Source organism: Scatophagus argus, chromosome 23 (genome assembly GCF_020382885.2).
Source record: "Scatophagus argus isolate fScaArg1 chromosome 23, fScaArg1.pri, whole genome shotgun sequence".
NCBI lineage: Eukaryota > Metazoa > Chordata > Actinopteri > Scatophagidae > Scatophagus > Scatophagus argus.
In genome coordinates this window covers 13,906,031-13,929,964 of record NC_058515.1, presented here as the reverse complement: position 1 = coordinate 13,929,964, position 23,934 = coordinate 13,906,031, and the positions used below count along the sequence as shown (strand labels likewise).

The window sequence follows — 23,934 nt, the reverse complement described above, 5'->3', positions numbered from 1 at the left end:
CACATTATCCCTCCAAAGCACTCGTCACTGCTTAACTTTATGTACCTAAATTTGTAGCTGCTGAAGTGAAGGAAGTATCTCAACATAACTGGGTCTGCGGGATTCGCCAAACTGCCAACATTTGCTGATCAATACCCAACAAATGAAGCTGCTGAGGCTGATGGGAACGCCAGCAGTTTTGGAGCTCTGACTCCACAAACCAGATTAAGATGCTGACCCAATGAAGGCGGACTGCAGGCATAAAAACAGATTCATCCCGGGGAGAACGTGACTGTTTGTGCCGGATTTCACAGCAATCCACCCAGAAGTTGAGAAACTTTACTGGAAACCACAAATGGTGACATCACAGGAGGAAAAGTCAGGAGGATCACAGAAGCTATTAGGACACGCTGTCCGAACACCATGAAGATTCCAGTCCAGTTCCACAGACAGCACTTTGATTCCAGTCTGTTCTTACATGTCTCAGCAGCTACGGGATGGATCTCCAAGGGAATGAATCCCTTGGATCCCTTGAATCTCCAAGGGAATCTTCACGCTGCCTTGGAGATCCATCCCGTAGCTGCTGAGACATGTAAGAACAGACTGGAATCAAAGTGCTGTCTGTGGAGCCACGATGCCAGCATCGCGCTCCCCTAAACTCTGCATCATCCCGCCTGTGAGGTCATCAGTCAAACAAACGTCCATTGAATCTCTCTCCTCGTGTTTGTTGGAGGCTTTGCGGTTGACTGACGTCACTGACAGGTGAAGTCAGGTACTTCTGGTTTATGGTGTTGTGCAAACATGCGACGAAGCTCTCGAGTCAGTGAGTACGAAAAGACCGAAGCAGGGAGGAAAACACACACTCACAACACAAACACACAGACGTACAATAAGACAGCAGATGGAACAAAAGCCAGCGATTCTCTACAGACAAAACAGAAGGAAGGACCTTGAGTTCAGCAGCTCTTCTGAGGTTAACCCTTGTACTGCGTTGTCATGACTCAGTCAGGCACAGGGACGTGTGATTTCAGCAGTCTGTGTATTCGATTTGTTGTGAAATACTCCTCTGAGCTCTGTGTGATTTGTTTTGTAAGACCTGAAACAGAGAGGTGATGCCCTCTCACCAGGTCAAACGAAAAGTGAAATCAGAAACAAATAAAATCAGGAATGTTTGTTTTCACTATGAAAGGAGGGGGTGATAGACGAGATCATTACACTACTAATGTTATTAACTGTGGTACTTTCCAACATGTCTTCTGTGATTACACGAACTCGAGTACTGTACTTAAACACAGTTTTGAGGTACTTTACGCCACAGCATGCCAGAGGGACATGTTGTACTTCACATGTAATCCGTTTATTCTTTTAAAGCTTCACAACTTAACTTAGCTTAAACAAAACCTGATCACCAAACACAGTACGATGAATTATCAATATTATACATTACATACGTTACGCTTGGTTGAAACCACCCAACAGAATCCACTGTAGTATAGTAGTAATGTGTATATGAGATTGTGTTCAGTACAGGACTGAGCATCTCTACACTGTGGTGCTCTGTCCACCACAGGATGAGTGAATGCACCACACCTGACAGGTGAGGTCATGTTTCCATGAATACACTGTGACTGGGTGTGAGTTGTTCAGTCTCCCACACAAAACCATGAAGGTATTTAACAAACCAGACTGAGCTGAACAAAAATAACATCGAAACACCCACATATTCACCCACGTACACGTGAGTGAATATGTGGGTGGAAATTCCTCTTTCTTACAGACATTGCAGTTTTCCTGACCAAGAAAATGAAATGGAAAAAATCTAAAGTAAAATATAAAACATCACATATTTACGGTTACATACATACGCATTTACAAACACATTTCCAGGACATTGTATGTCCGTTACAGTACAGGGTTCAATAGTTTGATGGCGACAGGCAGGAATGACTTCCTGTGTCACACTGTGGTGCACCATGGGAGTACGAGTCCCTGACTGAACGGGCTCCTGTAGCTCATCAGCACATTGTGGACAGGCTGAGGGCCACAGGCCTGTAGTCCCTGGGGGTCGCTGGGACGCTTTCAATAGTCTCAGGTGCACCTTCACCTTTGTCCTTACAATGTCCTCCACTTGGGCCTTTTACTTTCCTGCTTCACATTTAACCTTGTTGTACCTGATTAACAGAACCAGACTTTTAGGACATTTTTAACAACACCAATTTACTGACTAATTAATAAACAATCATGTTTGTGTAAACAGGATCAGTTGTGACCAGCAACCTTTCGATCACATGTAGCTTGTTTTGAACTTAATTATGAAGCACCAAAATCAGCACCAAACAAGAAGACAAGTTTACAAATCATTTTCTCAAGCCGTAGTGACTTCCTCTGTAACAATGACATTAAAGCAACAATAGCGTCTTTGTTGGAGGTCAGTTTTACTTCCTCATCATCTGACAGCGAGCAGGTTTAACCACTGGGTTCTCTCAGACTTGATGCTGTTCTTGTGACTGAAAAGCCAAACATGTGTGAGCCTCACACTTCTTGTTTACAGCATGCTGAAACCAGATATTTGAATTTGAGCTGTGACAGGCTGTTCATAGCTACATTTAAATGAGTTCAACGTGTTCTCCTTCAACCCCTGGTGCCTGAGCCTTTTAAACAACCTGAGTCCCATCTCAGGCGTCACTTCATCCACCAGCTGCGGTGGTTTGGGAATATTTTGTCGCTGCATCTCCTTTTCATTCCCCATGAAGCTCAGATTATGTGCTGAATTTAAGCCGTTTTCCCCCCTGGGAATCGGTCACACATGACTCAACTTTCAAAACACTTTTTTTTCCCCTCATTTTGTCTCAGTTTAAAATTAGTATCTTCAAAACAATCCCCAAAAAGGACACAGTCAGCTGTTCAGACCAAAAAAGGCCAAAGTCAGTTGCGAAATATGCAACTACATGAACTAGTGGATGAGGTGTCTGACTGTGACTCAGAGGACTGAACATGAAGTAAAACTCCCGTGTGGTCGATGTTCAGCTGAGAAGCAAAGCTGCTGACACGATTAAGTTCAGTTAAACAGATAAAGAGTTTAAACCACAGAGCACCATAAGAGAAGAAAAAGCTTTCTGTCAGAAGGCTCACAACACAAAGAGAAAAGCCAGCATGTGGATCACAACATTAGACGAGTTACAAAGAGCCTCATGGAAGAAACACTCAGAGCCTGACTTCTCCCCTGTGCTGCTGCTTTTCCCTTCCTGTTTAAATGCAGTCCCGTTACACAAAACCGCCACCTAGTGTACAAATGTGTGCAAATACAACCAAAGGCAAACAATGGAAAAACATCTCTGACATAAAGCTCACTGCAGCAGGGTTCACTTCATTTCCACGTTCAGCAGTAGTTAAAATGTCATTTTTCACCTTATTGCTGCTTCCTGCTTGTTCTAAAGACTTCACACGGTCTAATGGGTGACTCAGGAGTGTTTGGTGAACATCTGTAATGCCAGCCACGTGTATGACAGCTGTGAGATGTTCACTTCACTGCTTCGAGTCCACCTCCATATCATCACCCAAAGTTTCCAGAAGACTGTAGCGGTTATAAGAGGCGTGTCCGAATTGGGGCCTGGCTCCACCTGGACGAGGCCAAGGCTCAGACAGGGTCCTCGGTCGGAAAGCGTGGCTTTGTCCTGAAGTGGATGCTGAAGAAGAAGAAGAGCCGGACGGCGCAGCCACGCAGCCTGTCAGAAGAGCAGGACTGGTGTGCTTGCTTTTTAGGGTCGAGGAACCAGATGCTGCATTTTTTTTCGGGAGAAGAGGTTTTGAATCTTCGTTCTGGACTGAGCTGCCGGATTTTGGTGGTTTATTGGTGCTTGTTGAAGCCTCTGGTTTTGGACTGTTGTTGCTGGGAAGCTGGAGTGAGGGAGGCTGAGGCTCTCTGAGGCTTTGTTCCCAGGCTCTGAGATTTAACCTGAATAACATTTCATAGACCCTATTTAGTTTAGCAGATTCATTCTGCTACCTTCAGAGTCGAGCTGAAGTAAACTGGTTCCAAACTGGTTCCAGCTTCTCAAACGTGACAGTTTGTTTAATTGTTTTTGTCTGATCTGATGGCAACTTGAATATCTTTTGGTTTGGGACTGTTGGTTCAAACCAGCTCAGCACACACTTGGTGGTTCCAGTGTTTCCACCTGTCTGATCACTGATGTTACTCATAAAGCTGACCTTTGGCGCCCCCCACTGGCCCTCACAAACACACTTTGTCCGTCAATCCAGTTTCAATTTCAGTTGACTGACTGACCACAGCGGACACATTTAACGTATCCGAAGGCAGCCAGCACACAGACTTATGGTTACTATGGTGGCCATTTATCCAGAAGAAACAAATTAAACTTTCAACCAAACATAATCAAAATGGCCACTGATGCACCATGGGGATGTGGTTTAACGCAGGCAAAAGAAGATGAATGTCCATACCAGATCTTGTATTTTATAGTGATTTATTTCAAAATTAATGAAACAAACAAAAGAACAAAGAATATCATGGCTGCTGGTGCCTCTATTGCACTGGTAAAAAACCATAGGCCCACCAAGGTGCATGCTGGTTCTCAAGGTGCCCACAGTGTTACCCAATTACCAAAAAATAAACCAAAATATTAAATATGCAAATAATATTATCAAAAAATCTAATCTAGATAAAACAAACACTTAGATTAATCAAACAAAGACGCTCATAATTGGCAAATTAAATTTACTAACTAACACTAAAAACAACTTTACAAATAGCTCCTACAATCAGCTGCAAAATAGCTAACATTTTAGCTTGTACAGATAAACTCTTCAGACTTGGATGGTCTACATGTCAGTCACATTTTCATCATTCTCACAAACTGAAAGCAGCAGGAGCTATAGAGGTCCTCCAGAGTTCAACAGTCTCACAGCTTCTGGGAAGAAGCTGTTCCTCAGTCTGGTGGTCCTGCTCTTGATGCTCCGCAGCCTCCTGCCTGAGGGGAGAGGGGCAAACAGTTTGTGTGAGGGGTGGGTGGGGTCCTTCATGATGCAGGAGGCCCTTTTCCTGCTACTGGAGGTGTAAATGTCCGTGGTGGTGGATAGGCTGTGTCCCACAGTCTTCTGTGCAGCTTTCTCCACCCTCTGCAGAGCCTTCTTCTCTGCTGCAGAGCAGCTGCCGTGCCACACAGTGATGCAGGAGCACAGGACGCTCTCCACCACACATCTGTAGAAGGATGTCAGGACTGAGCTCCCCAGTCCGGCACGCCTCAGCCTCCTGAGTTTATTCAACGTCCTCCTCTCCACCACAGCCTCAGCCTCTTATCTATCTAACATCACATGTTAGATGGATAGATAGGTAGAAAATGCTTCACTATATACTGGTCCAACTCTCTGGTCTCTGGCCTCTTCTCTCTTTTGCCTGTGTGCCAAGAGAAGCAGCAAAGTGTTGAAGTGGTTGTGTTCATGTGTTTTAGCCTTAAAAAGTGTGTGTCAAAGTCATAAAACAGCAGAAGCAAAACAGAAATGTGACATTTAAAGTGAATGTTTTGAACATCAAAGTGACTCGCATTAAGAGTGGATTAACAAAGCAGCAGCTTTTCTTTTACTTCTCTCTTCATTTCACTGATGTGCCTGTTAGTTCAGCCTGTTGTGTTCAGGTCCCATTCAGTTTACAGTAACAGATTTATGACTCGACATTCATCATCAATACTGAGTTATTTTTTAACTAATGAGTCCTCGATTTGACACAAAAGTTTCTGTTGGAACTGTTGATCCCCACAAATCACAAAAGCCAATAAAAAACCTAAAAGTGACGAGACACAAGAAGGAGAATCAGAAGGTGACTCACAGTAATGAATCCGTTTCTTCATGATGAGAATGTAAATGATGAGTAGAATAAGAACAGCAGAAACGCCACCGAGGACCCACAGCCAAGTCCAACAAGATGAGGTGTTGAGATGAGCTGAAACAAAAGAAACAGAAGATAGTTAGCTGTTAGCAGCAGAGTCCTGCAGTATGTTTGGCTGAGGGAGCTTTGTTGCTGTTGTTTTGTTTTTTTTAGAAGAGTTTATAGTTTTTCACTTTGTTTTAAACCAATTTATTTGAATCAAGCAAACCACGACAGTATTTTCCATCTCAGTGGTTCTTTTATTATGTTATCAACAACAGCTGAGAATAAAATAAAGAATCAAAGTGTGCACACACACTGAGGATGGACCTCACAGTCAAACAGTATTATTTGTATCTTCAGATGTTCTCATGTTCCTGTCAGATTCACATTCGATGGTTTTCATGTCTGACTTCATACATGTGGACAGCAGCTTTAAAAGTCCTGTCCTACCTGGGAGTTGGACGTGTGTCTCTCTCATTTGGTTGATGTCCTTCTGTTGGACTCTGCAGGTGAACCTGTTGCCGTCTCTCTCGTCCACAGTCAGTGTGCTGCTGACACTATAGAGGTCACCAGGACCTCTGAGTGTCTCTGTGGGTCCAGCAGGGAGGACGTGTCCCTCAGAGTCCAGCCAGGACAGCTCAGGCTGTGGACGCCAGCCTGAGGACTGACAGCGTAACACCCAATGTCCTCCGTCTCCGTCAAACTTTGCTAAACCAATGACAGGTGAGGAGGCAGCACCTGGACAGGTGAGACAGGAGGAGTTTCACACAGTCGGCTCTCAACACATCAGTGATTTGTAAGGAAGGAAAAGCACTCAACACATTTGTTAGTGTAAAGGAAAATACAGCAGCTGCTATGTGCTGCAGCTGCAGCTAACTCGCCATCTTCTTCATGTGTTTGTTCCAGTCAAAGCTGATTTCACTCCAACATTTTCAGATCTTCTTCTTCTTCTTCTGCTTGTTCTACTTTGTTTTCATTGTGGTCACCTCTAATACAAACTTGCCTCAGGGCTCGTCAGTCAGAGGAAACGCGTACCTCATCATCCTCATCCTGCTGGCAGCAGGTCCAACTTACCAACACTGAGTTGAACAGAAGCTCTCGTCCCCATCGACTGAATGGAACAAATGTATGTTCCTGCATCAGAGATCTTCACTCTGAAGAGTTTCAGGGAGACGTTTCCATTCACCAGCTGGTCCTCAAACAGAGTCGTGCGGTACCGATAAGATGGATGCTGAACCTGATGGATCAGCCGTCCATTTTGGTGAACATGGACGAACACTGGGTTCAGACCGGGTTTGGTCCACACCACCGTCTTAGAACTGACATCAGTGGGATTTTTAAGACCACAGGGCAGAATGACATCATCACCCCTCAGGGCTGTGATTGGCTGAAGGGAAGAGATTAACTCCTCTGTGACATAAAGAACAAACAAACAGCAGCAACGTTATGATTTATGTAATGGAACTTTTACAGGAACAGGAAATGACCATCAGAGATGTGACATCATGAAGCTCAAACTACAGTTAGCATCACAAAGCTAACAAAGCTAATGTGCCGACTGCATCATTTTATGGTCAATACGTTATCTCACTGATGAAACAATGCAGCTCTGTTGATGTGAATGATTAATGTCATCTGTTTTATCAAAGCTGGTGAGGAAGGATGGAAAGAAGAAGAGAAGAAATGACCTCCAGAGGACTTCAGTATCAGACTGTTGGTGCAAAGCAACAGGAACATCCTGAAGGTCCTGAGGGACACTAAAACAGCTGCTCCCAGCATCCTGGACCCTGGAAATAAAGACAAAAGTCTGGTGTTTACATGAAAACACACACAGAAAACACTCGTCTTTACTGCTCATCCCCACATGTGAGGTTTGGTTTTCTCTCCTCGACCAACCAGCAGAGGACAAACTGCATCGCGATACAGCAGAGCTGCAACATGAGGTTACATCCCACACTGTGAAAAGGACTTTAAACTTCATTTATTATCTTTTTCACTCAGTCACATGTGAGCCCTGAGCTTTAAGAATTCAGTTTTTACCTGAAACATTTATCCTGATAAATCATTTCCACTATTCAGAAGACCTCATAATCATATTGTTGGTTATCAAATGATTTTTACAATCAGAATGTCAATGAATACAAGTGAAAATAAAAACGAAGACAGACTTTGGACAAAACTCTGAGTTCAACCTGCCAGGGTTCGAGTTACTTCCTGTTGCTCAACAAGAGTCAAAATGAATCAACTTGTGTTCATTTTGAAAGGAAATAAACCACAAGTTCTTTGTTATTTAAAGGTAAAATGTTAAAACTCGTAGCTTCTAACTTCTAACCTCCAGCTGTGCTTATTGATCACTGATTAACGGAGTGAAACAGAAGGATCACGTCCTCCACTTCATCAAGCTTCACTGATGAAAATAAATATTAAATATGAATTACGATAAAAAACGGTTTGTATGAAAGTTTAAAACAGTAAAAACCCAAAATGTGCACATAAAAAGTCCCCCTCATAAACAACAGCTCATGTTGTTGTGCCTTCAAATACTTCACTTGAATGTGAGATTTAAGTTAAATTCCACCAACACATTAATGTGAAGTCTCAGTGCTTCCTAATCCTTTGTTTTCACTGAAACAGTAAGGTAGTCACATCAAATATGCAGTATTACTGCAGTACTCTGTGCTCCAATTACTTTTGTTTCTGACATTTCTTCCAGTGCAGTAAAATAACTTCAGTCGACTGGTGTTTATCACACAAACTCTGAAGTGTTGTTACAGAGCAAAAATGAAAGGTTCAACGTGTCCTACCTGGTCAGTGAGCGCGACAGACTCGTGAATATTCAGTCCACAGGTGAGTCCGACCTGAGCTGAGAGGACACGGAGAGTCCATGTGAACACACAAGCTGTGGGACCGAGATGATCAAATGCAGCTTGTCGGGGTGAGGCAGCTCATTTATACACGTTCATTCCCTTCCCATTTCAGTCCAGTCCAGTCAGAGAACAGGAACTGCCATGAGTCTCAGTCCAGACTGTGGTTTCTATTTCAGTTTTTTCATTTGTTGCGTCACCCGCTGCTGGAGTACCTTGCAATGTGCACAAGTGTCTCTGGTCTGTGCTGTCACTGTGTCGGTGTGGCTGTTCAATCCACACTGAGGGCCATGAAAATGTGATGTGTGTGTGATTACGTGGCTTTCACCTGAAAAAGCAGCAAGGAAAATATATGTGGTATAGATAAAAATATAAAGGTTCATATATTTTCTTTTCATGTGGGTGTGGGAACTGCTCTGAATGTAAAGTTAAGAGAAACGCAACAGAAATGAATCTGAGAGCTTCACTGACGATGATGAAGCATCTCAACATCACTGGTTTGCTGATCAATACCAAGCAAATGAAGCTGCTGAGGCTGATGGGAACCAGAATCAGAATCAGAATTCACAGAACGCCAGCAGTTTTGGAGCTCTGACTCCACAAACCAGATTAAGATGTTGACCCAGTGAAGGCGGACTGCCAGCATAATAACAGATTCAAAAACAAAGCTCAAGGGAAAAAATACTTTCATACGTAATGTCAAAAACAGTCGTTTCCCCTAAATCTGTTCAGCCAGCTTCCTTTTTTCTCTGTGGGGGGTGGAGGAAATAGATGATACTCATCTATGTGGACACTGATGACGTTAATGATTTCTCACAATAATTATCAACAAGGTGGGAAACAGATATCAACATATTTCACAGGGAAAATGTCCCATTTTCACTGGCCACTGACAAATCCTTTTAACAAACTATGTTGCACCATGTTTCAAAAAGTTATCAGTTATGTAATGTGAAAGAAAAATCAACTTACATGATTTTAAATTTCAGTCTTGGCACATTTTGAACTTTGACCAAATCTGCAGCATTTCTAACAAAATTATAATCGTTACATGTCATGAACACACTTTTAAATTGAACACAATTCTTCAATATTGTAATTCAAATTTGCCATGGCACTGCCATGTTGCCACTGACAACACCTGCTATCTGTTTCTTTGTTAGTGGGAAGACCGGCACTGCATGCTGTTCACCAGTGGACTGTAATCTGGTGTGTAGCTTGTAACTGTGACTGCTGCTTACCCAAAGCTGCCTTTAGCTCCCGGGCTTTTTCTGCCCGCAGTGCGCTTCCCGGAGGGTAGTTAGCATGGTAGCTTTTGTGACACGTAGTGAAGCGTCTCTCCACATTGTACCGCTTTGCCGTCGCCAAAGTCGCCCCGCAAATGAGACATTTCATCTTTCACAGTCGTAAAAAAGATCTCCTCCTGCCATTCGTTGTGAAAGTGTTATGTTTTCTTTCTGTTTTCTGTGATTTTGCGAGGGTAAGAAACTGCTCATCTTTGCTGTGCCCGCGAGCTTACTCTCCACGGCCACTGGTTTTGTCTCGTGCACAATACTGACCTTTGAACTACAGTAGGTCAAAGTTCACCAAAACTTAAATAAAAAATGTATCATGAACATATTTTTTAGATATTGTCATTTTAAAATCCATACAAATGCAAGTGTGATTAAAAAAGTGCCAACAGAATAAAGTTGAATTTTAGACGCAGCTCACTACTGAGTTGTGATAGTTTTAGAACAGGCCTGCGGGGACTCAGGTGGTCTTTGGGGCGACCTGGTGTTGGTGACCCCTGTCGTAGTGATTTCCTCTGTGGCATTGAAATTAAAGCAACAACAGCATCTTTGTTGGAGGTCAGTTTTACTTCCTCATCATCTGACAGCGAGCAGGTTTAACCACTGGGTTCTCTCAGACTCGATGCTGTTCTTGTGACTGAAAAGCCAAACATGTGTGAGCCTCACGCTTCTTGTCTTGTTTTTTCCCCCTCATTTTGTCTCAGTTTAAACGTAGTTTCCTCAAAACAACTCCCAAAAAGGACACAGTCAGCTGTTCAGACCAAAAAAGACCAAAGTCAGCAGCGAAATATGCAACTACATGAACTATTGGATGAGGTTTCTGACTGTGACCGAACATGAAGTAAAACTCCCGTGTGGTCGATGTTCAGCTGAGAAGCAAAGCTGCTGACACGATTAAGTTCAGGTAAACAGATAAAGAGTTTAAACCACAGAGCACCATAAGAGAATAAAAAGCTTTCTGTCAGAAGGCTCACAACACAAAGAGAAAAGCCAGCATGTGGATCACAACATTAGACGAGTTACAAAGAGCCTCATGGAAGAAACACTCAGAGCCTGACTTCTCCCCTGTGCTGCTGCTTTTCCCTTCCTGTTTAAATGCAGTCCCGTTACACAAAACCGCCACCTAGTGTACAAATGTGTGCAAATACAACCAAAGGCAAACAATGGAAAAACATCTCTGACATAAAGCTCACTGCAGCAGGGTTCACTTCATTTCCACGTTCAGCAGTAGTTAAAATGTCATTTTTCACCTTATTGCTGCTTCCTGCTTGTTCTAAAGACTTCACACGGTCTAATGGGTGACTCAGGAGTGTTTGGTGAACATCTGTAATGCCAGCCACGTGTATGACAGCTGTGAGATGTTCACTTCACTGCTTCGAGTCCACCTCCATATCATCACCCAAAGTTTCCAGAAGACTGTAGCGGTTATAAGAGGTGTATCCGAATTGGGGCCTGGCTCCACCTGGACGAGGCCAAGGCTCAGACAGGGTCCTCGGGCGGAAAGCGTGGCTTTGTCCTGAAGTGGATGCTGAAGAAGAAGAAGAGCCGGACGGCGCAGCCACGCAGCCTGTCAGAAGAGCAGGACTGGTGTGCTTGCTTTTTAGGGTCGAGGAACCAGATGCTGCATTTTTTTTCGGGAGAAGAGGTTTTGAATCTTCGTTCTGGACTGAGCTGCCGGATTTCGGTGGTTTACTGGTGCTTGTTGAAGCCTCTGGTTTTGGACTGTTGTTGCTGGGAAGCTGGAGTGAGGGAGGCTGAGGGGGTTTTGAGACGGCTTTTCTCTTTTCTTTCTCAGCGGTGGCCTTTCTAATGTTGTCATCCTGGATTCTCTGAAGTGAACTTTCTGAATTTGCGTGCTTTGGGCTTTGATCAGAAGTTGATTTTTGTCCCCCTGCTGTGGGAATATAAAAGAAAGGATGTTCATACAGACAGCACAGTTCAGGTGTTAGAAATCCTCAAACAGAGCAGAAACAGAAACTCATAACAGAATGTTTCCTGTCCATCATGGCTGCCGTTTGCTCTTAAAACTCCATACTTCCTGTGTGTGGTTCAGATAGCTTCACTTTCCCTCTAGAATAACTCTTTTTGAAGAAGAGTCTCTATTGTCTCTTGAACCACCAACACCAAATTGGTTTTTAACTTGATCTGGTTTGTCCCCAGGCTCTGAGATTTAACCTGAATAACATTTCATAGACCCTATTTAGTTTAGCAGATTCATTCTGCTACCTTCATACCCATCATAAAACCTTGTGACTTGAGTCGACCTGAAGTAAGCTGGTTCCAAACTGGTTCCAGCTTCTCAAACGTGACAGTTTGTTTAATTGTTTTTGTCTGATCTGATGGCAACTTGAATATCTTTTGGTTTGGGACTGTTGGTCCAAACCAGCTCAGCACACACTTGGTGGTTCTGTCTGATCACTGAGCATGTGATTTTTGTGATTTACTCATAAAGCTGACCTTTGGCGCCCCCCAGTGGCCCTCACAAACACACTTTGTCCGTCAATCCACTTTCAATTTCAATTGACTGACTGACCACAGTGGCCATATTTAATGTATCCGAAGGCAGCCAGCGCACACAGACTTATGGTTACAAGAGTGGCCATTTATCCAGAAGAAACAAATTAAACTTTAAACCAAACATAATCAAAATGGTCACTGATGCACCATGGGGATGTGGTTTAACGCAGGCAAAAGAAGATGAATGTCCATACCAGATCTTGCGTTTTATTTATAAAATTAATAAAACAATCAAAAGAACGAAGAAAAGGTGCCTACCTACCCAAATACCTCAGGTGCCCATCCATCCATCCATTTTCTATACCGCTTATCCGTCAGGGTCGCGGGGGAGCTGGAGCCTATCCCAGCTGACTACGGGCGAGAGGCGGGGTTCACCCTGGACTGGTCGCCAGTCAATCGCAGGGCCAACACACAAAGACAGACAACCACACACTCTCACACTCACACCTAGGGGCAATTTAGAGTAGCCAATTAACCTAATATGCATGTTTTTGGTATTGTGGGAGGAAGCCGGAGAACCCGGAGAAAACCCACGCAGGCACAGGGAGAACATGCAAACTCCACATAGAAGGGCCCAGACCGGGATTCGAACCTGGAACCCTCTTGCTATGAGGCGACAGTGCTAACCACTGCACCACCGTGCCGCCCTCAGGTGCCCAGTGTTACCCAATTACCAAAAAATAAACCAAAATATTAAATATGCAAGTTTAAATATTCTGACAAAGAATATCATCAAAAAATCTAATCTAAATAAAACAAACACTTGAGTTAATCATACAAAGTTACCGGTACTCATAATTAAAACATTTAATTTACAACTTAAACTATAAACAACTTTACAAATACCTCCTGCAAGCAGCCACAAAATATACACGTCTAACATTTTAGCTTGTACAGATAAACTCTTCAGACTTGGATGGTCTCCATGTCAGTCACATTTTCATAATTCTCACAAACTGAACAGGGTAACGGACATTTTTCCATTCATGTTTAATGCCTTCGGTGTGAAACTTCTCTCCATTCAACATGGGATGGTCTTCACCGTCCTTCTCCTTTGTATTCCCCTTATCCGTGATTGTTTCTGCCCTCTCTTTTGCAAAATGTTTCACTCTATACTGGTCCAGGTCTCTGGTCTCTGGTCTCACCTGGTGTCTGTGTGCCAAGAGAGGCAGCAAAGCGTTGAAGCTGTTGTCTTCATGTGTTTTTGCCTTAAAAAATGTGTGTTAAAGTCATAAAATGGCAGATGCAAAACAGAAATGTGACGTTTAAAGTGAATGTTTTGAACATCAAAGTGACTCGTATTAAGAGTGGATTTACAAAGCAGCAGCTTTTCTTTTACTTCAGAAGGTGACTCACAGCAATGAATCACTATCTTACTATCTTGATGGCAATGCAAACGAAGACTACAATAGGAACAGCAGTAACAGCAAAGAAGGCCCACAGCCAAGTGCGATCAGATGAGGTGATGGGATGAACTGAAACAGAAGAAACAGAAGATGACGACACATTAAAACTCATCAGGTTTTGACAGTCACAGCTTGTTGACCTCCAGTCAAACTGCTGAACGTTGGAGTCTCAGTCTCAGGAAGCTGCTTTCTCATTCACTGCTCAAAGTGTTGATTTTTCTGATTCTAAGACGCCAACGAACATGATGTGTGACGTCACAAACAGTCTGGAAGAAGTCTGACTGATCAGCCACTGACTGTTAACAGCCAGTAAGAAACAGTTTAATCATAGAGGAGAGCAAGTTAGCTGTTAGCCGTTAGCAGCAGAGTCCTGTTGTTTTTAGAAGAGTTGATAGTTTTTCACTTTGTTTTAAACCAATTTATTTGAATCAAGCAAACCCCGACAGTATTTTCCATCTCAGTGGTTCTTTTATGTTATCAACAACAGCTGAGAATAAAATAAAGAATCAAAGTGTGCACACACACTGAGGATGGACCTCACAGTCAAACAGTATTATTTGTATCTTCAGATGTTCTCATGTTCCTGTCAGATTCGCATTCGATGGTTTTCATGTCTGACTTCATACATGTGGACAGCAGCTTTAAAAGTCCTGTCCTACCTGGGAGTTGGACGTGCGTCTCTCTCATTTGGTTGATGTCCTTCTGTTGGACTCTGCAGGTGAACCTGTTGCCGTCTCTCTCGTCCACAGTCAGTGTGCTGCTGACACTATAGAGGTCACCAGGACCTCTGAGTGTCTCTGTGGGTCCAGCAGGGAGGACGTGTCCCTCAGAGTCCAGCCAGGACAGCTCAGGCTGTGGACGCCAGCCTGTGGACTGACAGCGTAACACCAGACGTCCTCCGTCTCCATCAAACCGTGCTAAACCAATGACAGGTGAGGAGGCAGCACCTGGACAGGTGAGACAGGAGGAGTTTCACACAGTCGGCTCTCAACACATCAGTGATTTGTAAGGAAGGAAAAGCACTCAACACATTTGTTAGTGTAAAGGAAAATACAGCAGCTGCTATGTGCTGCAGCTGCAGCTAACTCGCCATCTTCTTCATGTGTTTGTTCCAGTCAAAGCTGATTTCACTCCAACATTTTCAGATGTTCTTCTTCTTCTTCTGCTTCTTCTACTTTGTTTTCATTGTGGTCACCTCTAATACAAACTTGCCTCAGGGCTCGTCAGTCAGAGGAAACGTGTGCCTCATCATCCTCATCCTGCTGGCAGCAGGTCCAACTTACCAACACTGAGTTGAACAGAAGCTCTCGTCCCCATCGACTGAATGGAACAAACGTATGTTCCTGCATCAGAGATCTTCACTCTGAAGAGTTTCAGGGAGACGTTTCCATTCACCAGCTGGTCCTCAAACAGAGTCGTGCGGTACCGATAAGATGGATGTTGAGCCTGATGGACCGGCCGTCCACTTTGGTGAACATGGATGTACTTTGGATTCAGACCGGGTTTGGTCCACACCACCGTCTTAGAACGGACATCAGTGGGATTTTTAAGACCACAGGGCAGAATGACATCATCACCCATCAGGGCTGTGATCGGCTGAAGGGAAGAAATGGAGTCGTCTGTGATGTAAAGAACAAACAAACAGCAGCAACGTTATGATTTACGTAATGGAACTTTTACATTCTAAAGGTAAGAAATCGTTTAATGAAACAGAAAATGACATCAGAGATGAAGCTCAAACTACAGTTAGCATCACAAAGCTAACAAAGCTAATGTGCCAACTGCATCATGAAAGATGAAAGTGACATATTTTGTCATTGGAGGGAACTCACTCCAACGAAATTCGTGCTCTGCATTTAACCCACCCAAGTGACGTGCACACACACACAGCAAACCCGGGGCAGTGGGCGACCGCGTGCAGCGCCCGGGGAGCAGTGGGGGTTAGGTACCTTGCTCAAGGGTACCTCAGCCATGGACACCAGTACGGGGAATCGAACCAGCGACCCACCGGTTACGGGTCTGCCCCTTTATGGTCAATATGTTATCTCACTGATGAAACAATGCAGCTCTGTTGATGTGAATGATTAATGTCATCTGTTTTATCAAAGCTGGTGAGGAAGGATGGAAAGAAGAAGAGAAGAAATGACCTCCAGAGGACTTCAGTATCAGACTGTTGGTGCAAAGCAACAGGAACATCCTGAAGGTCCTGAGGGACACTAAAACAGCTGCTCCCAGCATCCTGGACCCTGGAAATAAAGACAAAAGTCTGATGTTTACATGAAAACACACACAGAAAACACTCGTCTTTACTGCTCATCCCCACATGTGAGGTTTGGTTTTCTCTCCTCGACCAACCAGCAGAGGACAAACTGCATCACGATACAGCAGAGCTGCAACATGAGGTTACATCCCACACTGTGAAAAGGACTTTAAACTTCATTTATTAGCCCTGAGCTCTAAGAATTCAGTTTTTACCTGAAACATTTAGCCTGATAAATCATTTCCACTATTCAGAAGACATCCTAACCATATTGTTGGTTATCAAATGATTTTTACAATCAGAATGTCAATGAATACAAGTGAAATAAATCAACTTGTGTTCACTTTGAAAGGAAATAAACCACAAGTTCTTTGTTATTTAAAGGTAAAATGTTAAAACTCGTAGCTTCTAACTTCTAACCTCCAGCTGTGCTTATTGATCACTGATTAACGGAGTGAAACAGAAGGATCACGTCCTCCACTTCATCAAGCTTCACTGATGAAAATAAATATTAAATATGAATTACGATAAAAAACGGTTTGTATGAAAGTTTAAAACAGTAAAAACCCAAAATGTGCACATAAAAAGTCCCCCTCATAAACAACAGCTCATGTTGTTGTGCCTTCAAATACTTCACTTGAATGTGAGATTTAAGTTAAATTCCACCAACACATTAATGTGAAGTCTCAGTGCTTCCTAATCCTTTGTTTTCACTGAAACAGTAAGGTAGTCACATCAAATATGCAGTATTACTGCAGTACTCTGTGCTCCAATTACTTTTGTTTCTGACATTTCTTCCAGTGCAGTAAAATAACTTCAGTCGACTGGTGTTTATCACTCAAGCTCTGAAGTGTTGTTACAGAGCAAAAATGAAAGGTTCAACGTGTCCTACCTGGTCAGTGTGCGCGACAGACTCGTGAATATTCAGTCTACAGGTGAGTTCAGTATGAGCTGAGAGGACACGGAGAGTCCATGTGAACGCACAGGCTGTGGGACCGAGACTGGAGACATAATGAAGTCAAATGCAGCTTGTCGGGGTGGGGCAGCTCATTTATACATGTTTATTCCCTACCCACTTCAGTCCAGTCCAGTCAAAGAACAGGAACTGCCATGAGTCTCAGTACAGACTTTGGTTTCTATTTCAGTTTTTTCACTTGTTGCGTAACCCGCTGCTGGAGTAACTTTGAATGTGCACAAGTGTCTCTGGTCTGTGCTGTCACTGTGTCGGTGAGGCTGTTCAATCCACACTGAGGGCCGTGAAAATGTGATGTGTGTGTGATTACGTGGCTTTCACCTGAAAAAGCAGCAAGGAAAATAAATGTGGTATAGATAAAAATATAAAGGTTCATATATTTTCTTTTCATGTGGGTGTGGGAGCTGCTCTGAATGGAAAGTTAAGAGAAACGCAACAGAAATGAATCTGAGAGCTTCACTGACGATGATGAAGCATCTCAACATCACTGGTTTGCTGATCAATACCAAGCAAATGAAGCTGCTGAGGCTGATGGGAACCAGAATCAGAATCAGAATTCACAGAACGCCAGCAGTTTTGGAGCTCTGACTCCACAAACCAGATTAAGATGTTGACCCAGTGAAGGCGGACTGCCAGCATAATAACAGATTCAAAAACAAAGCTCAAGGGAAAAAATACTTTCATACGTCATGTCAAAAACAGTCGTTTCCCCTAAATCTTTTCAGCCAGCTTCCTTTTTTCTCTGTGGGGGGTGGAGGAAATAGATGATACTCATCTATGTGGACACTGATGACGTTAATGATTTCTCACAATAATTATCAACAAGGTGGGAAACAGATATCAACATATTTCACAGGGAAAATGTCCCATTTTCACTGGCCACTGACAAATCCTTTTAACAAACTATGTTGCACCATGTTTCAAAAAGTTATCAGTTATGTAATGTGAAAGAAAAATCAACTTACATGATTTTAAATTTCAGTCTTGGCACATTTTGAACTTTGACCAAATCTGCAGCATTTCTAACAAAATTATAATCGTTACATGTCATGAACACACTTTTAAATTGAACACAATTCTTCAATATTGTAATTCAAATTTGCCATGGCACTGCCATGTTGCCACTGACAACACCTGCTATCTGTTTCTTTGTTAGTGGGAAGACCGGCACTGCATGCTGTTCACCAGTGGACTGTAATCTGGTGTGTAGCTTGTAACTGTGACTGCTGCTTACCCAAAGCTGCCTTTAGCTCCCGGGCTTTTTCTGCCCGCAGTGCGCTTCCCGGAGGGTAGTTAGCATGGTAGCTTTTGTGACACGTCGTGAAGCGTCTCTCCACATTGTACCGCTTTGCCGTCGCCAAAGTCGCCCCGCAAATGAGACATTTCATCTTTCACAGTCGTAAAAAAGATCTCCTCCTGCCATTCGTTGTGAAAGTGTTATGTTTTCTTTCTGTTTTCTGTGATTTTGCGAGGGTAAGAAACTGCTCATCTTTGCTGTGCCCGCGAGCTTACTCTCCACGACCACTGGTTTTGTCTCGTGCACAATACTGACCTTTGAACTACAGTAGGTCAAAGTTCACCAAAACTTAAATAAAAAATGTATCATGAACATATTTTTTAGATATTGTCATTTTAAAATCCATACAAATGCAAGTGTGATTAAAAAAGTGCCAACAGAATAAAGTTGAATTTTAGACGCAGCTCACTACTGAGTTGTGATAGTTTTAGAACAGGCCTGCGGGGACTCAGGTGGTCTTTGGGGCGACCTGGTGTTGGTGATGCCTGTCGTAGTGATTTCCTCTGTGGCATTGAAATTAAAGCAACAACAGCATCTTTGTTGGAGGTCAGTTTTACTTCCTCATCATCTGACAGCGAGCAGGTTTAACCACTGGGTTCTCTCAGACTTGATGCTGTTCTTGTGACTGAAAAGCCAAACATGTGAGCCTCACACTTCTTGTTTACAGCATGCTGAGACCAGATATTTGAGTTGTGACAGGCTGTTCATAGCTGCGTTTAAATGAGTTCAACATGTTCTCCTTCAACCCCTGGTGCCTGAGCCTTTTAAACAACCTGAGTCCCATCTCAGGCGTCACTTCATCCACCAGCTGCGGTGGTTTGGGAATATTTTGTCGCTGCATCTCCTTTTCTTTCCCCATGAAGCTCCTTTCAGCAACCTCAGATTATGTGCTGAATTTAAGCCGTTTTCCCCCCTGGGAATCGGTCACACATGACTCAACTTTCAAAACACTTTTTTTCCCCCTCATTTTGTCTCAGTTTAAAATTAGTATCTTCAAAACAATCCCCAAAAAGGACACAGTCAGCTGTTCAGACCAAAAAAGGCCAAAGTCAGTTGCGAAATATGCAACTACATGAACTAGTGGATGAGGTGTCTGACTGTGACTCAGAGGACTGAACATGAAGTAAAACTCCCTTGTAGTCGATGTTCAGCTGAGAAGCGAAGCTGCTGACACGATTAAGTTCAGTTAAACAGATAAAGAGTTTAAACCACAGAGCACCATAAGAGAAGAAAAAGCTTTCTGCCAGAAGGCTCACAACACAAAGAGAAAAGCCAGCATGTGGATCACAACATTAGACGAGTTACAAAGAGCCTCATGGAAGAAACACTCAGAGCCTGACTTCTCCCCTGTGCTGCTGCTTTTCCCCTCCTGTTTAAATGCAGTCCCATTACACAAAACCGCCACCTAGTGTACAAATGTGTGCAAATACAACCAAAGGCAAACAATGGAAAAACATCTCTGACATAAAGCTCACTGCAGCAGGGTTCACTTCATTTCCACGTTCAGCAGTAGTTAAAATGTCATTTTTCACCTTATTGCTGCTTCCTGCTTGTTCTAAAGACTTCACACGGTCTAATGGGTGACTCAGGAGTGTTTGGTGAACATCTGTAATGCCAGCCACGTGTATGACAGCTGTGAGATGTTCACTTCACTGCTTCGAGTCCACCTCCATATCATCACCCAAAGTTTCCAGAGGACTGTAGCGGTTATAAGAGGCGTTTCCGAATTGGGGCCTGGCTCCACCTGGACGAGGCCAAGGCTCAGACAGGGTCCTCGGTCGGAAAGCGTGGCTTTGTCCTGAAGTGGATGCTGAAGAAGAAGAAGAGCCGGACGGCGCAGCCACGCAGCCTGTCAGAAGAGCAGGACTGGTGTGCTTGCTTTTTAGGGTCGAGGAACCAGATGCTGCATTTTTTTTTCGGGAGAAGAGGTTTTGAATCTTCGTTCTGGACTGAGCTGCCGGATTTCGGTGGTTTACTGGTGCTTGTTGAAGCCACTGGTTTTGGACTGTTGTTGCTGGGAAGCTGGAGTGAGGGAGGCTGAGGGGGTTTTGAGACGGCTTTTCTCTTTTCTTTCTCAGCGGTGGCCTTTCTAATGTTGTCATCCTGGATTCTCTGAAGTGAACTTTCTGAATTTGCGTGCTTTGGGCTTTGATCAGAAGTTGATTTTTGTCCGCCTGCTGTGGGAATATAAAAGAAAGGATATTCATACAGACAGCACAGTTCAGGTGTTAGAAATCCTCAAACAGAGCAGAAACAGAAACTCAAAACAGAATGTTTCCTGTCCATCATGGCTGCCGTTTGCTCTTAATACTTCCTGTGTGTGGTTCAGATAGCTTCACTTTCCCTCTAGAATAACTCTTTTTGAAGAAGAGTCTCTATTGTCTCTTGAACCACCAACACTAAATTGGTTTTTAACTTGATCTGGTTTGTTCCCAGGCTCTGAGATTTAACCTGAATAACATTTCATAGACCCTATTTAGTTTAGCAGATTCATTCTGCTACCTTCATACCCATCATAAAACCTTGTGACTTGAGTCGAGCTGAAGTATTTTGATAATCAGCATTACGACATTAATATTCCAAACTGGTTCCAGCTTCTCAAACGTGACAGTTTGTTTAATTGTTTTTGTCTGATCTGATGGCAACTTGAATATCTTTTGGTTTGGGACTGTTGGTCCAAACAGGACCTGGCTTTAACACTTTGAGTCATAAAGCTGGACTTTGGCGCCCCCCAGTGGCCCTCACAAACACACTTCCGAATCCACTTTCAATGTCAACTGACCCACTTACCAGAGCGGCCACATTTAATGTATCCAAAGACAGCCAGCACACACACACTTATGGTTGCAGCAGCAGTAATGATGCTGCTTTGAATGCAGGAGCTCATGCAGTTAACTGAAATGACAGCAGAGATTAAACAAAAATAAGCGCACTCAGAAAATATTATTGACTCCACAAACAGACTGCCTGACCGTCCTGGCCTGCATGCTTTTCACTGAAGTCTCCTCAATAAATCTACTGATGACAAAATGCGGTCAATGTGACTGTCAGGCACATAATGTCACCAACAAGAATAATCTCAGTGTGACATTAACCCTGAGATTGTTGCACTATACTGACCAAAATACGTCAACGTACTTTCTTTCCAAGTAAAGACTCTTCAGAGCCGAGTGAATGAGCGGTGAGGGAATGAAGTGCGGTTCAAAGCCTGAATGTGAGTTGAACTGATCCAGTTGTTAGTAAGGTGGATTATTAAAGCTTCGGCCTACCTGGAACAAAAATCTCCGCGACCCTCGTCTGGTTTACCTGAGGCTGGTGAACTCTGCACGTAATCCTGTGATGAAAAGACGGGAGTTTGAGTCTTAGTTTCCTGCTCGTCTTAGGGCCCGTTTGGGAATTCGCCAGGATCCTTCTGACTGACTGAAGCGCCAGTCTACAGTGAAACTGTGTTCTGCGTGTTCATGTCTCCCTTATGGCAAATTCACTCATTTTAAGGAGCCAAAGTGGGCCATCGTGAGGTCAAAGTGTTAACTTGCCAAATGTGACATTCTCATCAGCCTCAGCCGAGTGCTCAGTTCCCTTTTCTGCCAACAGGATATTGAGAAATGACGCAACCAAAAACACAGAACTGAAAGCACAACTTCTAAACGAAGCAAAGGACAACTTTAAAGGTTTAAAGATGGAACCAAATACACGCTAAACTGAACCTGTCGATTGGAGTCTGCAGGGTCAGTCGCCGTGTGACATTGAAACCTCTTCCGAAATCCTGGTCCGTCTTCGTGTCTGCACCGCTGATGTCCTTTCCAAGATCATCGAGAAACGTTATCGTGGGCTCCGGGAACCAGCCGGACGCCTCACACTGCAGAGTCATTTTCCAATCCTCAGCTCCAACGACCCAGAGCTTTGGCTCAGAAACGGCGACTGCAAAACCAAGAAATGTGGATAAAATGACGTGGGCTTTGTGAAAGACAAAATGCCTCCTCGTTCGTACAAACCATGTGGGTGAAAGGGCCATCGGGAAACACTAAAGAAACAGTCCAACATTTTGGGAAGTCTTACTGGCTTCCTGAGGCGACAATAACACTGCAGACTCTGCTACACAAACGAATGTGACTGGACTCACCCACAGAGAGGTTCACTGTCCCAACAATGTCCCGGTTTTCCCCCTGGATTGTCTTGCAGGTGTACCTCCCTGCATCAGACAGCCGCACGTCGGAAATCCTCAGGGACGCGTTTCCGTTTGACACTTGGTTCATGATGAGGCTCGTCCTGTACTGGAAGTCCGAGTGCTTCATCTCGTGGATCTCGCAGCCGTCCCGGTACACAAAGGCGATGCCAGAGGGCATATATGCCTTGGACCACTCCACTGTGGGGGGGTCATCGCTCACGCTGATGTGGCAAGGCAGGATGACCGAGTGTCCAGCGATGGCCTGGATCTTCACGGATTCGCCATCCCCTAAAGTAGGAGCTTTAGGGGATGGTACAAAAAAAACCCCAAAAACCACATGATGTTGTTGGAGAAATAATTTCAAATATATTCTTTCTTCACATGCTTATCCAGAGCTAGAAATGACTAAAAATCAAATTCCACACTGAGCAGGAGGCCTGAGTTTGTTTCCTCAGGCCTCAACACGCCAAAAGACTTCACCTGACTTTACTGAATGTGAAGAACAGGAAGTCAGACACTCACTAATGACAGACAGACAGACAGAACTACGGGAATGCTGCAAGCCCAGATTAGATGTGTTCATTTGACTTTACTTTGAACACACACGCGTCTTATCGCTGAAGGCACCTTGCTTCATGGGCCTGGAGAACTTGTTTTCTTGTTTATCGGTTTTTTAAGCTGCCATGCAAGAAACACACAAACACACCGAGGCCCACAAGTCAAGTGTTATGAGCTCTTTAACCAAACCAAAACAGGATTTCTCAGCTTCACTCATCACACACACATTCATACACACTCGTGTCTAAGCTGCAGGTCGCCCAGGAACCAGAAACAAACCAAACACAAACCGTCACACATACCTGCGCACACGGACAGCAGGCCCGCAACCAGGAGCCGATCCATGGCAAAAACACAACAACAAAAACAATTTAAGGAAGTAAAGATAAATCTTTGCTGCCTCTTAAAGGGCGAACCGGAGTCTGAAGCTCAGAAATGTGGCTTCACGGCTCGTCCACAAACACGTCTGACCAGTTTTTACTTTCGATTTTGGCATCGCGTCATTTCCACGAAGGCGGTCAAAACAGCAGGAGAACCCGGGGACAGGATACGTCACTTACTACAAAATGTCCCGGTGAATAAAACTGCTAGCGTTTAACAGCGTGATTCTGATCAGTACAGAAATCAGAGGTGAGCATCATGAGCACCTCCAACCAGTGCGTTTGTGTCCTCTGAGTAACCAAACACGACGAGTCCAACACGGAAAGGTGGAGGAGGAGGAAGCAGAAGAAGACTC

At 43.8% G+C, this 23,934-nt stretch overlaps 3 protein-coding genes across 6 annotated transcripts; all 3 read right to left on the bottom strand.

Annotated features, from left to right (window-relative positions):
- Positions 1-1,314: 1,314 nt before the first annotated feature.
- Positions 1,315-23,813, bottom strand: LOC124054725 (butyrophilin subfamily 3 member A2-like). 4 transcript variants are annotated; one of them, XR_006842439.1, is made up of 7 exons: positions 23,501-23,699; positions 22,596-22,940; positions 22,180-22,393; positions 21,742-21,806; positions 21,263-21,367; positions 19,350-20,649; positions 1,315-2,732 (listed from the first exon to the last, which is right to left on the bottom strand). XR_006842439.1 is itself a non-coding variant. In XM_046381068.1 (6 exons), the coding sequence occupies exons 1-6, from the start codon at positions 23,541-23,543 to the stop codon at positions 11,387-11,389; spliced, it is 1,299 nt and encodes a 432-aa protein (XP_046237024.1). In that variant the 5' UTR covers positions 23,544-23,696; the 3' UTR covers positions 10,919-11,386. The 4 variants fall into 4 exon arrangements, 2 of the variants coding, with proteins under 2 accessions (XP_046237024.1, XP_046237025.1); XR_006842440.1 differs by lacking the exon at positions 21,263-21,367 and having other exon boundaries at positions 23,501-23,813; XM_046381068.1 differs by lacking the exons at positions 1,315-2,732; positions 19,350-20,649 and adding an exon at positions 10,919-11,913 and having other exon boundaries at positions 23,501-23,696.
- LOC124054742 (butyrophilin subfamily 1 member A1-like) lies at positions 5,125-8,821 on the bottom strand. The gene is made up of 6 exons (XM_046381093.1): positions 8,668-8,821; positions 7,552-7,650; positions 6,938-7,273; positions 6,314-6,601; positions 5,822-5,935; positions 5,125-5,392 (listed from the first exon to the last, which is right to left on the bottom strand). The coding sequence occupies exons 2-6, from the start codon at positions 7,640-7,642 to the stop codon at positions 5,307-5,309; spliced, it is 915 nt and encodes a 304-aa protein (XP_046237049.1). The 5' UTR covers positions 7,643-7,650; positions 8,668-8,821; the 3' UTR covers positions 5,125-5,306.
- LOC124054746 (butyrophilin subfamily 1 member A1-like) lies at positions 13,329-19,343 on the bottom strand. The gene is made up of 6 exons (XM_046381102.1): positions 17,095-19,343; positions 16,090-16,188; positions 15,226-15,561; positions 14,602-14,889; positions 13,914-14,011; positions 13,329-13,688 (listed from the first exon to the last, which is right to left on the bottom strand). The coding sequence occupies exons 2-6, from the start codon at positions 16,178-16,180 to the stop codon at positions 13,647-13,649; spliced, it is 855 nt and encodes a 284-aa protein (XP_046237058.1). The 5' UTR covers positions 16,181-16,188; positions 17,095-19,343; the 3' UTR covers positions 13,329-13,646.
- Positions 23,814-23,934: the final 121 nt, after the last annotated feature.